Below are 15113 nucleotides of genomic sequence, written 5' to 3'. Positions count from 1 at the left end.
CCAATCAAACATTTTCAGTGACTCAATTTTCTATAAATAAATCCCAAATTCTTGACCTTGGCATTTAGTTTCTTTTCCTTGTTATGGACTCTATCTTCATTTTACATGATCTGTCTTATCATTCCTTCCACAAAATACTTCAATCTATATGTTTGAGACCTAGAATAGTGCTTCACAGAACTGTAATGTGCAAAAAAATTACCCAGAGAACTTGCTTAAAACATTCCTGGAGTCTACTCCCTAGAGATTCTGACTTGGAATCGGGAGGTCTGGTGGGCTATATTTATAACTAGAGGCCCGATGCACGAAGATTCATGTAAGAATAGGCCTTCCTTCCCTTGGCTGCTGATACCACCTTCGCTCTGGCCGGAGCTGCCTTTCCGCCTTTGCTCCAGGCGCCTTTGCTCTAGCCTGGAGCCGCCTTTCCGCCTTCCCACGCTGCCCAGAGGCCCGGATTGGCTGGGGCAGTGCGTGCCACCCCACCCCCAGCAGCTCGGTGCCTGCCTATGCAAATTAGCCCATCTTTGTTGTGTTAATTTGCATACTCACTCCTGATTGGCTGGAGGGCGTCATGAAGGCACAATTTGCATCTTTCTCTTTTATGAGTGCCAATAAGCTCCCAGTAGTTACTGATGCTACAGGTCTGAGGGCGACATTTTGAGTAGCCTCCTCTGAATACTTAAAGTGAAATCATACCCACTCAAACCTTACTACTATTACCAGAAAGGGGATCTGGGTGTGGATTCTTGACTTCATGCAGGAAAGACTTCACAAGACGAGTCCAGGTGAATTTTAGAGGACATTTATAAAGACTGAGGACAGTGAAACAAGAAACGGTTAGGGAAGTGAGCCTAGGCTAGTCTGCTTTGGCTCATTAAGAAGTCAGAGAAAAGGGAACCTTGGGGAGAATCTCAGGGGGTTTGCCTGGGATGAACTACCACTGCCCATTGCTGTCCTGGTTGCAAGTCTCATAGTGTCCTTTAGAGTTTAGGAGGTGTATGCCTGTGGGGAAAGAATAGAGGGAGGGGAGAGGTGCTGGAGTGCTCCTGGGATGGGGAGCTTGAACCACTGCCTAAATGATTTATATGGCCCTTAGCATTATAATATTCTGGAGGCAATATCTTTCTTGATTAAAAATTAGAAAACTGAGTCCCAGATAGGCAGAGTTACTCCACTGCTGAGCTGGGACCACAAATTCTGTATTCTTTTCAGTTTTAAAATTCCAGGTATTAAAAATACAATATAATTAGGTAAAACTCTTCAATCTGACCTATGAATGGTTTTTATGGCTTTTCAATGAAGTGTGAAATGCTTTGATAGCGGCCAAAGTGTCAAACAGGCTCTGTGGCTGGGAAGGAAAAAGTGTGACTTAGCATCTTCGGTTTTCTAGTGACCTCTATTTGATCTGACAAGCAGCTACAATAAGAACTGTGAATAAACAAGTAGAACAGAAGTACACAAGAAATACCTAAGATAATACTCATTTTAAAAAGATGCTTTTAAGCCCTATCAAAAACAACAATCTCTGTCATATCAACCATTTATTGAATCACTATGGCATGTGAAGCACTAATATAAATAAAATGAGGTCTAGTGATGAGGCTTTTCTAGGGAGTCTGCCAAAAGGAGAAAAGTCACTGGATTTTAATTGGGCCATGCTAATAGACCTAACCACCATTCCTCTCCAAAGTCCATCTCTATTGCAAAGCAGAAAAACAAAAACTCTCAACAACTAAGAAAAAAGTGTACTATTTATTGTATTAACATCTTGGAAGATGTGTTTTAAAGGAGTTCCATTTTGTATAATCTTAAAGCATACAGCAATTGTACATATTGATAATGTTATTTAATCTATTTAAAATAAGCTTCTCCAATCAAAAAATGGGCAAAGGACCTAAATACACACCTTTCAAAAGAGGACATTCAGAAAGCCAACAGACATATGAAAACATGCTCAAAGTCACTAATCATCCGAGAGATGCAAATCAAAACAACAATGAGGTACCATCTCACACCTGTCAGATTGGCTATCATCAACAAATCAACAAACGACAAATGCTGGAGAGGATGTGGAGAAGAAGGAACACTCGTGCACTGCTGGTGGGAATGCAGACTGGTGCAGCCACTATGGAAGACAGTATGGAGTTTCCTTAAAAAACTGAAAATGGAACTCCCATTTGACCCTGTGATCCCACTTCTAGGAATATATCCCAAGAAACCAGAAACAACAATCAGAAAGGATATATGCACCCATATGTTCATAGCAGCACAATTCACCATAGCTAAGATCTGGAAACAGCCTAAGTGCCCATCAGTAGATGAATGGATTAGAATACTGTGGTACATCTACATGATGGAATACTATGCTGCTGTAAAAAAGAAGGAACTCTTACCATTTGCAACGGCATGGATGGAACTGGAGAGCATTATGCTAAGTGAAATAAGCCAGTCAATGAAGGAAAAATACCACATGATCTCACTCATTCATGGATAATAGAGACCATTATAAACTTTTGAACAATAATAGATACAGAGGCAGAGCTGCCTCAAACAGATTGTCAAACTGTAGCGGGAAGGCTGGGGAGGGGTGGGGGGCAGGATGGAGGGGTGTAAGAGATCAACCAAAGGACTTGTATGCATGCATATAAGCATAACAAATGGACATAAGACACCGGGGGGTAGGGGAGGCCAGGGGATTGTCAAGGGCGGGGGGAAAAAAGGGACACATATGTAATACCCTTTGTAAGACTGTAAGCAATAAAATAAAATAAAAAATAAAATAAAATAAAATAAGCTTCTGAAGCGTGCAGTCCTGCTCTCCTTTCCCAGTTCTTTGCATAATGCAGGGATCCACTGCAAATTAAGGCCCGTGGGCCAAACACAGCCTGTTGCTTGTTTCTGTATAGACCAAGAACTAAAAACTGTTTTTACATTTTAAGTGGTTGAAAAAAATAAGAAGAATATTTCATACTATGTGAAAAATATAAGAAATTTATGTGGGAGTGTCCATAAACAATGTTCTATTGAACACTCCCGGGCCTATTTGTTACTGTATAGTTTATGTCTCCTTTTCAGCTGCAAGGGCAGAGTTGAGCAATTGCCTAAAATATTTGCTATCTGGACTTTCACAGAAAAAACGTTTGCTGGCCGAAACCGGTTTGGCTCAGTGGATAGAGTGTCGGCCTGCGGACTGAAGGGTCCCAGGTTCGATTCCGGTCAAGGGCATGTACCTGGGTTGCGGGCATATCCCCAGTAGGAGATGTGCAGGAGGCAGCTGATCGATGTTTCTCTCTCATCGATGTTTCTAACTCTCTATCTCTCTCCCTTCCTCTCTGTAAAAAATCAATAAAATATATTAAAAAAAAAAAGTTTGCTGATCCTCAGAACAATTCTTTGAAATATAAAAAAAAATTAGAATTAGAAGGGCTTTATTTATAGTTTGTCCTTAATAAATGTTTAACATATACGCATTTCCAATTTTGACACCAATACAGTCCACTATTATTTACATTACTTTTATCTCATAAATAATTTTGAATGATTAATATTTTTGAAACTCCAGATTTTCCTACTTAAGGAAGTTGTGAAAAATATCCCAAAGGGAAGGTTTAATATAAGCACTTGGTGTTAGAAAGAGTGGACAACAGAAACAAAAAGGAAGGGCTGGGAAAAAGAGACAAGGAAGAGCTCTATTCTGCAAACAAGCAGCATGGGTTCAATGCAAACAAAACCACAGAAAAACCCTAAAATAAAAAACAAAACAAAAAATCAGTCCAAGGTAAATCCAGGTATCAAGAGATAATGGTAGTAGCATCGTTAACAGAAACAAGGCAATCAAGAAGAGAAACAAGTGGCTAAAGAAGACTGAGTACAGTTTTGGAAATGTTGAACTTGAGAGACCTGAAAAATTCATATGGTGAAGTCAATTAGGTAGGAAGCAATATAGCATCAAAGATTTCAGGGCTGGAAATTCCATTGCAATATTCTACATATAACCACTGATAAGTTCCCCAAACTCTATGATTGAGAGGCTCCTACGTTGTGTGTGTGTGTGTGTGTGTGTGTGTGTGTGTGTACACACACCTTAAGCTTACTATGAAACACAATTATTATAGGGAGAAGGAGAAGTTTTAAAGTAAATATGTCATTTCTCTGGTTCTAAATGAGCCATAGGAAACCATTTAAACTATTAAATGCACATGTGAAATTGCCAACTGACAACTTCATCAACTTCGTTCTTACGTAAACATACAGAGAACAAAATATTTAAATAACTAGAGAAGATATATTTCCATAGATATAAGTGCTTTAAGAGTTAAAAAACAAAACAAAACAAAAAACAGCTTGACCTTAGCCATGGAATAAAATAATCAATTTAGCCTTAAAGGCTTAGATTCTGGAATGGGATATATTTTATTACAATCATAGATTAACAGAAAATTAGTGCTAAATGGGGACTTTGAAAAATATATATTTTTATTGATTTCAGAGAGGAAGAGAGGAGAGAGAAATAGAAACATCAATGATGAGAAAATCATTGATCAGCTGCCTCTTGTATGCCCCCTACTGGAGACTGAGCCTGCAATCCTTGACGGGAATCAAACCCAGGATCCTTCAGTCCATAGGTCAATGCTCTATACACTGAGTCACACTGACTAGGGCTAAATGGGGACTTTTGAGGTAACTGTGATGGTTTCGTCTTGGATGGTTGGGAATGATAATCTCAAAGAGGTTGAGTGACAAACTCAAGGTCCTACAGATAGTCACTGTGAGGACCAAGACAGTAATAAATACCTGATAATACTCTGTCACTTAAGCCAAACCCTTTATATCATGCTTGGTACCAATGAGCATTATGAAGATTAGAAAAACATTATATACAAATGTTAGTAAAATTGTTATTCTTTTTTAAAAAATATATATTTTATTGATTTTTTTTACAGAGAGGAAGGGAGAGGGATAGAGAGTTAGAAACATCGATGAGAGAGAAACATCGATCAGCTGCCTCCTGCACACCTCCCACTGGGGATGTGCCCGCAACCAAGGTACATGCCCTTGACTGGAATCGAAACTGGGACCTTTCAGTCTGCAGGCCGACACTCTATCCACTGAGCCAAACCGGTTAGGGCTATAATTGTTATTCTTATGACTAAAGGGCTAAAAACAATGATGCAGTCAAATAAGTAGTTTGGGGGGTGGGGAGGAGCCCACATTTAAATTACCTATGATAGTAAACTTTATAAGAGAAGTCTAAGCCTTTCCTGTTCACTAACGGAGTAGGACATGAAATAAAGATACATAACCACTAATACTTTAAGAAGTACACTAACATAGGTTTTTAAAAATGCATGTATTCTATGCACTAGCATTAAAAAACACAGTAAGACCTCTGGGAATTAGTTAATGTATGCTTCCCCAGGAAAATCTTCTATTTTACTTAATAGTAAGCATTACCAAAGTCATTCAGGGCACAAGGCTGGGATAGTGTACAGTCCAGTATCTATAATAATAAAAGCGTAATATGCTAATTAGACCGGAAGACCTTCTGGATGAAGCTGGGGCTGCAAAGGAAACCCGGGTCCTGGGCGCCAGAGGGAAGCCAGTGTCGGCAGCTGGGGGAAGGAAGGCCTACTCTTGAATGAATTTCGTGTATCGGGCCTGTAGTATACTGTAAGAAATTTAAGATAGTGCTATATGGGTAAAACAATATGCTGAAATTTGCCGATGAAAACTAGGATAAATGTAACCAAGGTATTTATAGGGCTCTATTTGGGATGTTTTACATTAAGTCTAAGAGCTCCTCTGAATATATAGAAAAATAAAAAGTCATCAAATGGTGTGGTTATGTAATCTGATATACTGATAAATCAAACAGTTAAAACATATACAGACATTCACATGAAGCAAATCATCAGGCCTGTCAGATAGTTTAGAATAAAACCTGGCACAAATGTCATTCACTGAGGAAAAATAATGCTGGTAAAAACACTATACTCTATTTTTTTGAACAATTTGATAAGAATGTCATTGCAAACATATTATAAAATCAAGGATTACTAAAGCTATGTTCATAGAATTTTTGGCAGTAAGATATTAAGGCAGCATTCAAGGAACAGCAGCCTCCTGATCACCACACCCTCTGCCTGAGAAACAGCAGCTGTGTGTGAAGCCTCCCCCCACCAGCCAGAGGAGCCACCACAGCGGTGAACAGCACCCACCACAGGAGCTGCTGCCAACTGAGGAGCAGCTGCTACCACAACCGCCCGAGGAGCAACCACAGCCCGAGGAGCCGCTGCCACCCAGGGAGGAGCCACTGAATGACTCAACATCTAGATATGTCGGTGAGATCAAACATGGGTAGACAAAGAAACCCCCAAAGGAAAGAAAAGGAGGACTCGCCAGAAAAGCAGCTAAGTGAAACCGAGGCATGCAGCATGACAGAAAAAGAATTCAGATTAAGGGTCCTAGAATGCATACACCAGATGGAGGAAAAAATAAATAACTTATGCAAGAAGCAAGAAGAAACAGATGAAAAAAATCAATACATTATGTAAGAACCAAGAAGAAATGAAGAGTGACATAGCTCCAATAAAAAACACTATTGAAAGTTTCAACAGTAGACTAGGAGAAGTGGAGGACCGAATTAGCAAATTCGAAGACAGGGAAACAAAACACACCCAAACTGAACAGCAATTGGAGAAAAAAATTAAAAGACAGGAGGAGAGCCTAAGGGAGCTATGGGACAACATGAAACGAAACAACATACGAATAATAGGGGTGCCAGAACAACAGAAAGAGGAACAAGACATAGAAAACCTATATGAAGAAATAATATCAGAAAACTTCCCTGAGGTGGGGAAGAGAAAAGGTCACACAAGCACAGAGAGTCCCAAACAAGGTGAACCTGGAAAGACCCAAACCAAGACACATCATAATTACCATGGCAAATGTTCAGGACAAAGAGAGAATCTTAAAGGCTGCAAGCGAGAGACAGAAAGCTACATACAAGGGATCTCCCATTAGATTATCAAATGATTTCTCAACAGAAACACATCAGGCCAGAAAAGAATGGACAGAAATTTACAAAGTGATGCAAAGCAAAGGACTGAATCCAAGAATACTCTATCCAGCAAGGCTATCATTCAAAATTGAAGGGGAAATAGGAAGCTTCACAGACAAAAAAGGCTAAGGGAGTATATCACCACCAAACCAGCAATGCAAGAAATGCTAAAAGGACTGGTATAAAAAGAAGAAATGAAAAGCTCAGAAAGAAAACAGCAACACAAAAAAAGAAATGGCTACAAACAAGTACCTTTCAATAATAACTTTAAACATAAACGGACTAAATGCTCCAACCAAAAGACATCGAGCGGCTTAAGGGATAAAAAAACATGACCCATACATCTGCTGTATACAAGAGACCCACCTCAGAAGAAGGGACTCACACAGACTGAAAGTGAAGGGATGGAAAAATATTAGGCAAACGGAAATGAAAAGAAAGCTGGGGTAGCAATACTTATATCGGACAAAAAGACCTCAAAGTGAAGGCCATAACAAGAGATAAGGAAGGCCACTTCATAATACTAAAGGGATCAATACAACAAGAAGATATAATCCTGATAAACATATATGCACCCAATGCAGGAGCACCCAAATACATAAAAAAACTCCTGGAAGATATCAAAGGAGAGATCGACAACAATACAATCATATTAGGGGACTTTAATACACCACTGACGTCACTGGATAAATCCTCTAGACAAACAATCAGCAAAGAAACAGCAATCCTAAATGACTCACTAGATCAGATGGACTTAATTGACATCTTCAGAACACTTCACCCCAAAGCCACGGAATATACATTCTACTCAAGTGCTCATAAGACATATTCAAAAATAGACCACATATTGGGTCACAAAGTCTCCCCAAGTTCTAGAAGACTGAAATCATACCAACCATCTTCTCAGACCACAAAGGCATAATATTAGAAATAAACTACAATAAAAACAACCCAAAATACTCAAACACTTGAAAGCTGAATAGCATGTTATTAAATATTGATTGGGTTACCAATGAAATCAAAGAAGAAAATAAAAACATCCTGGAAACTAATGACAATGAAAACACAACAATCTAAAACCTACGGGACACAATGAAAGCAGTCCTGAGAGGGAAGTTTATAGCTCTACAGGCCTATCTCAAAAGAAAAAGAAAAAATGGTAGTAAATCATCTAACTCTACAACTCAAAGAATTAGAAAGAGAGCAACAAGAAAACCCCAGAGTGAGCAGAGGGAAGATTAGAGCAGAAATAAATGACATAGAGACCAAAAAACAATACAGAAAATCAATGAAACCAAGAGCTGGTTCTTTGAAAGGATAAACAAGATTGACAAACCTCTAGCCAGGCTCACCAAGAAGCAAAGAGAGAGGACCCAAATAAACAAAATCAGAAATGATAGAGGCGAAATAACAACAGACCCCACAGAAACACAAATGATTGTTAAAAAATACTATGAACAACTCTACTCTAACAAACTAGACAACCTGGAGGAAATGGACAAATTCCTAGAAAAATACAACATTCCAAAACTCAATCAGGAAGAATCTAAAAATCTCAATAGGCCAATAACTATGGAAGAAATTGAAGCAGTCATCAAAAAGCTTCCAGCAAACAAAAGCCCAGGACCAGATGGTTTCACAGGGGAGTCTTACCAAATATTCAAAGAAGAACTAAAACCTATCCTCCTCAGACTACTACAAAAAATTCAAGAGGAAGGAACACTTCCAAGCTCATTCTATGAAGCCAGCATCACCCTAATACCAAAACCAGGTAAAGACAACACAATGAAAGAGAATTACAGGCCAATATCCCTCATGAACATAGATGCCAAAATCCTCAACAAAATCTTAGCAAATCGGATCCAGCAGTACATCAGAAAGATCATACACCATGACTAAGTAGGATTTATCCCAGGGATGCAAGGATGGTACAATATCTGAAAATCAATAAACGTGATACATCACATAAACAAATTGAAAGAAAAACACTACAGTCATATCAATTGATGCAGAAAAAGCATTTGACAAAATCTAACACCCATTTTTGATAAAAACTCTCAGCAAGGTGGGAATAGAAGGATCAGACCTCAACATAATAAAAGCCATATATGACAAGCCCACAGCCAACATCATACTCAATGGACAAAAACTAACACCATTTCCCCTAAGAACAGGAACAAGACAGGGATGCCCACTCTCACCACTCCTGTTCAACATAGTACTGGAAGTATTAGCCATTGTAATTAGATAAGAAGAAGAAATAAAAGGCATCCAAATTGGAAAAGAGGAAGTAAAACTGTCCTTATTTGCAGATGACATGATATTATACATACAAAACCCTAAAGACTCCATCAAAAAACTACTAGACTTAATACATGAATTTGGCAATGTAGCAGGATACAAATTTAATCCCAAGAAATCTAAGGCATTTCTATACACCAATAGTGAACTTTCAGAAAGAGAGATTATAAAAACAATCCCATTTACCATCGCACCAAAAATATTAAGCTACCTAGGAATAAACTTAACTAAAGAGGTAAAAGACCTCTACTCAGAAAACTACAGGACGTTGAAAAAAGAGATAGAGGAAGACATAAACAGATGGAAGAACATACCGTGTTCATGGACTGGTAGAATCAACATCATTAAACTGTCCATACTACCCAAAGCAATCTATAAATTCAACGCACTTCCCATTAAAATACCAACGGCATATTTCACAGATCTAGAACGAACTCTCCAAAAATTCATCTGGAATAAAAAAAGACCCGAAACAGCTGCAGCGGTCCTGAGAAAGAACAAAGTAGGTGGGATCTCAATACCTGATATCAAACTGTATTACAAAGCCGCTGTTCTCAAAACTGCCTGGTACTGGCACAAGAAAAGACATATAGATCAATGGAATAGAATAGAGAGCCCAGAAATTGGCCCGAACCGATATGCTCAATTAATATTTGACAAAGGAGGCAAGAACATACAGTGGAGTCAAGATAGTCTCTTCAATAAATGGTAGTGGGAAAATTGGACAGATACATGCAAGAAAATGAAACAAGACCAACTTACACCATACACAAAAATAAACTCAAAATGAATAAAGGACTTAAATGTACGACGGGAAACCATAAGAATTCTAGAAGAATCCAAAGGCAACAAAATCTCAGACATATGCCGAACCAATTTCTTCACTGATACAGCTCCTAGGGCACTTGAAACTAAAGAGAAAAATGAACAAATGGGACTACATAAAAATAAAAAGCTTCTGCACAGCAAAAGAAACCATCAACAAAACAACAAGAAAACCCACTGCATGGGAAAACATATTTACCAATGTCATATCTGATAAGGGCCTAATCTCCAAAATTTATAGGGAACTCATACAACTTAACAAAAGGAAGATAAACAATCCAATCAAAAAATGGGCAAAGGATCTAAATAAACAGACGCCTTTCAAAAGAGGACATTCAGAAAGCCAAGAGACATATGAAAACATGCTCAAAGTCACTAATCATCCGAGAGATGCAAATCAAAACAACAATGAGGTACCATCTCACTCCTGTCATACTGGCTATCTTCAACAAATCAACAAACGACAAGTGCTGGAGAGGATGTGGAGAAAAAGGAACACTCGTGCACTGCTGGTGGGAATGCAGACTGGTGCAGCCACTATGGAAGACAGTATGGAGTTTCCTCAAAAAATTAAAAATGGCCGAAACCGGTTTGGCTCAGTGGATAGCGCGTCGGCCTGCGGACTGAAAGGTCCCAGGTTCGATTCCGGTCAAGGGCATGTACCTGGGTTGCGGGCACATCCCCAGTGGGAGATGTGCAGTTGGCAGCTGATCGATGTTTCTCTCTCATCGATGTTTCTAACTCTCTATCTCTCTCCCTTTCTCTCTGTAAAAAATCAATAAAATATATTTAAAAATAACACAAAAACCTAAAAATGGAACTCCCATTTGACCCTGTGATCCCTCTTCTAGGAATATATCCCAAGAAACCAGAAACAACAATCAGAAAGGATATATGCACCCATATGTTCATAGCAGCACAATTCACCATAGCTAAGATTTGGAAACAGCCTAAGTGCCCATCAGTAGATGAATGGATTAGACAACTGTGGTACATCTACACGATGGAATACTATGCTGCTGTAAAAAAGAAGGAACTCTTACCATTTGCAACGGCATGGATGGAACTGGAGAGCATTATGCTAAGTGAAATAAGCCAGTCAATGAAGGAAAAATACCACATGATCTCACTCATTCATGGATAATAGAGACCATTATAAACTTTTGAACAATAATAGATACAGAAGCAGAGCTGCCTCAAACAGATTGTCAAACTGCAGCGGGAAGGCCGGGAAGGGTTGGGGGGCAGGAGGGAGGGGGGTAAGAGATCAACCGAAGGACTTGTATGCATGCATATAAGCATAACCAATGGACATAAGACACTGGGGGGTTGGGGAGGCCAGGGGATTGTCAAGGGCGGGGGGGGGGGGGGGGAAGGACACATATGTAACACCCTTTGTAATACTTTAAGCAATAAAATAAATTAAAAAAAAATAGATACAGAAGCAGAGCTGCCTCAAACAGACTGTCAAACTGCAGCGGGAAGGCCGGGCGGAGTAGGGGGGCAGAAGCGGAGGGTAAGAGATCAACCGAAGAACTTATATGCATGCATATAAGCATAATCAATGGACAAAAGACACTGGGGGGTAGGGGAGGCCAGGAGATTGTCAAGGGCGGGAGAAAAAAGGAGACATATGTAATACCCTTTGTAATACTTTAAGCAATTAAACAATAAAAAAAATCAATACATTTAAAAAAAAGAAAAAAAAGATATTAAGGCAGCAATTAAAGAGCATTATTACTACTATCAAGAATGAGCTATTGTCTACTCTAACTCGCTTGAGAAATATGACACAGTCCCATCAGTAATGGTGAGTCACTACAGCAGGGATTCTTTCACGGGAGGTGGGCATAGAACAATATACAAAAAGGCTTGTTTAAAAGCCTCAGGAATTCTGCCAATAACCTCCTTTCCCCTGAAACCTCTGGACATCCTTCTACCATGCTGTGAATCAATGTTAGAAAACATTGCCTGAAAAAAAGTAGTTTCATGTTAATAACTGTCACTGACTAACTAGTGGGCAAAGGTGACACAAACCCAAGAAATAAAACACTCTAAAAGATTAATAAATATCACAAATAATAGCAGTAAACAAAAGATAAGGGTTTTAGAAGTGAAAAGAATTGACACTAAGATAAAGAACTGTCAATAACAACAACAAAAAGATACTCTAAAGCCCTAGCCGGTTTGGCTCAGTGGATAGAGCATCAGCCTGGGGACTGGAGATCCCAGGTTTGATTCTGGTCAAGGGCATGTACCTTGGTTGCAGGCACAACCCCAGTAGGGGGTGTAGGAGGCAGCTGATCGATGCTTCTCTCTCATCAATGTTTCTAACTCTCTATCCCTCTCCCTTCCTCTCTGTAAAAAGTCAATAAAATATATTAAAAAAAAAAAAGATACTCTAAAGAAATCATTTAAATAACGTAATCTTTTAATCTGAGTAAGAAAATGAAGGGCATCCATATTTTGGTATCAATTCAGAAGTATAAAGTATATATACATGAATAATATTAAGGAAATAGTAAATTTTCAGATATATAATTTAACCTGATTAGGATCTTTGTGTGTTTTTTTTTTCAACAAAAGTCTACCTTTTTGGAAAGGTAGATACTCTGTGATCTTAGGGAGAGTGCTCCCCATCATAAATATATCTATATGAAAGAACCCCTATGAGTTATGTATAAATTGACATGAATGTAACTGAGAAAAACCAGTTGTAAATAGTGATGATACTATAAAGAGAGTAATGATTTCTTATCTTAAGATCCTACATTATATATGGCTGACCTTAACTAAGCCTGTTGTTAGATATTATTTATATACATATATATATATATGAAATTATATAGAGGAAAAAGCTCAAATACAATATTCAGGAACACTTTAATACACATTAAACAGAAAAAGAAGCACATTTTAAAATTATCAATGTTTTTAAAGATACCCCAATAAATGTATTCATTAATATTCATCCCTTGCTTAGGGAACTGAACAATATCTTTAACTATAGTTCCCACTGCCAAGAGTTGCCATATCCAATATGCATATGTTTTATTATACAATGTCTACTAAAAATCAGCAAAAAAGTAAAACATGTCTCTACTAAAGCTATTACTCTCAATATTATAGTGTTTAATTGATTACTGTTATCTTCAGGGATGTTAGCAAATTTTCAGTTGCTCTTGATACCATTTTATTCCCAAGGTTTGCTGTGTAACTGTGGGTTTGTTTTTAATATTTACCTAAAACAGGGGAATGATTTTACGTAAAAGAAATCCTGCTTCTTTTAGAACCACAAAAGGGACAAAAACAACTAGTTAAGTTAACTGTTAAGATAGGCAAAACATGCACGGGTTGGTTGCTCAGTGGTTAGAGCATCTGCCGGGAGCCGGTCCCTGCTTGCTGTTTCAAGGGACCTGGCATATATGGCATACTGTTCTTAATATGTTTGCTCCTCTTAGCGCTGTGTGTTTTAACCAAGGTCACCTCTCCGAGAAAGGTTGTTTCCCCAGGTGGGAATTTTTCCCTGAAGTCAGGGAGGGGATGCCTCTCCTAGAAAGGTTGTTTCCACAGGTAGGAATTTTTCCCTGAAGTCAGGGAGGGAATAAAACCCCTCAACTAAGTGCCAGGCGGGTAATTAATCACTTTAACTACGAACAATCATGCTCAAGCTACATAATCTTTACTCCCTGGAATGGAGATAAGAAACGCCCTAACCTTTGTAATAGAGATTGATAGGATTGAATCAACTGGTATAAATACGGATGTAACGAGACAGAGAGAGAGAGACAGAAATTGGCACAGAACCTACACAGAACGTTCTCTAGAGACAGAAGAACTTCGCTGGAGAGAACATGGCAAAAGATCCTGGACAGAAACTGGCCTCAGAACCTAGAGACAGAACCTAGCGAGAGAACATGGCAAAAGATCCTGGACTGAACCTGACTACAGAAATTGGCAAGAGAACCTGACTAGAACCTGGTGACTGAACCTGGTTGGAGAACCTGGACAGAACCTGGCTGGAGAACCTAGCGAGGGAACATGGCTACAGAACCTGGCTGGAGAACCTGGAGAACCTGGCTAGAGAACCTAGCAAGAGACCATGGACACAGAACCTGGCTGGAGATCCTAAGCAGAACCTCTTTGGAGATCGAGACCAGAACTTGGCTGGAGATCCTGGCTAGGCTGCTGATCAACTGAATGCTGTCTCCGTGTCATTCCTTCTTCGCCGACTCCGTCTACGCCTTTTGGAACCCATGGACCTGCTGGGGTTGGACCCCGGCAAGCATCAGACTTTGAACCTAAGGGTTGTGGTCAAGGGTATGTACCTGGGTTACAGGTTCGATCCCAGCCCTCTGCCCAGCCCTGTGTCTCTCTCCCTCCCTTCTAGTCTCTCTAAATAAAATCAATGGAAAAAATATCCTTTGGTGAAGATCAAAATAAATACAATTTTAAAAAGCAAAAGAAACACTGATTATTACACATTTTCAAGACGAAAATTTTACCATGCAGATTATTTAAAACAACAAAGTTTTACCTCTACACAGGTTTTCATCCCTGAGGCAGCAGCATAGTGCAGGGGTGTGTTTTTTTTGTTATCTACAGCATCAATAGCTGCTCTCTCATATTCCCCTTGGTCAAGTTTGGCTCCTTTCCATCTTAAGATCATCTGCAGACAATCTGCTCTTCTAAAATCATCTTCCATGGGGCGTGCTAAACGAGGATGAAGGGCTCCTTCAGATATCATAATTTGAGGTCCCATACACAACAAATGCATAGATGTTTCATTGTGCACATTCCGTTTATTTGGATTTCCATCTCTACCAAAAAGAAAAGTCCTAAAGTAGTAAAGGAAAAGAAGGACAAAAATCAATTATTTCCTACTTTGAAATAAGAATACATAGAAGATAACAAATTTAAGAGATAA

At 39.0% G+C, this 15113-nt stretch overlaps 1 protein-coding gene across 1 annotated transcript in view; it reads right to left on the bottom strand.

The window, feature by feature from the left end:
• The window catches only part of ANKIB1 (ankyrin repeat and IBR domain containing 1), a 123002-nt gene that overhangs the window by 75322 nt on the left and 32567 nt on the right, over window positions 1–15113 (bottom strand). Inside the window, exon 3 of the mRNA XM_081102338.1 lies at window positions 14724–15024. Within this exon, the coding sequence (XP_080958464.1) occupies window positions 14724–15024 (301 nt within the window). The remainder of the gene's footprint in view (window positions 1–14723; window positions 15025–15113) is intronic.

This window comes from Myotis nattereri (genome assembly GCF_964212035.1).
Source record: "Myotis nattereri genome assembly, chromosome: 11".
Classification (NCBI taxonomy): domain Eukaryota; kingdom Metazoa; phylum Chordata; class Mammalia; order Chiroptera; family Vespertilionidae; genus Myotis; species Myotis nattereri.
This window is presented reverse-complemented; position numbering and strand designations above follow the sequence as displayed.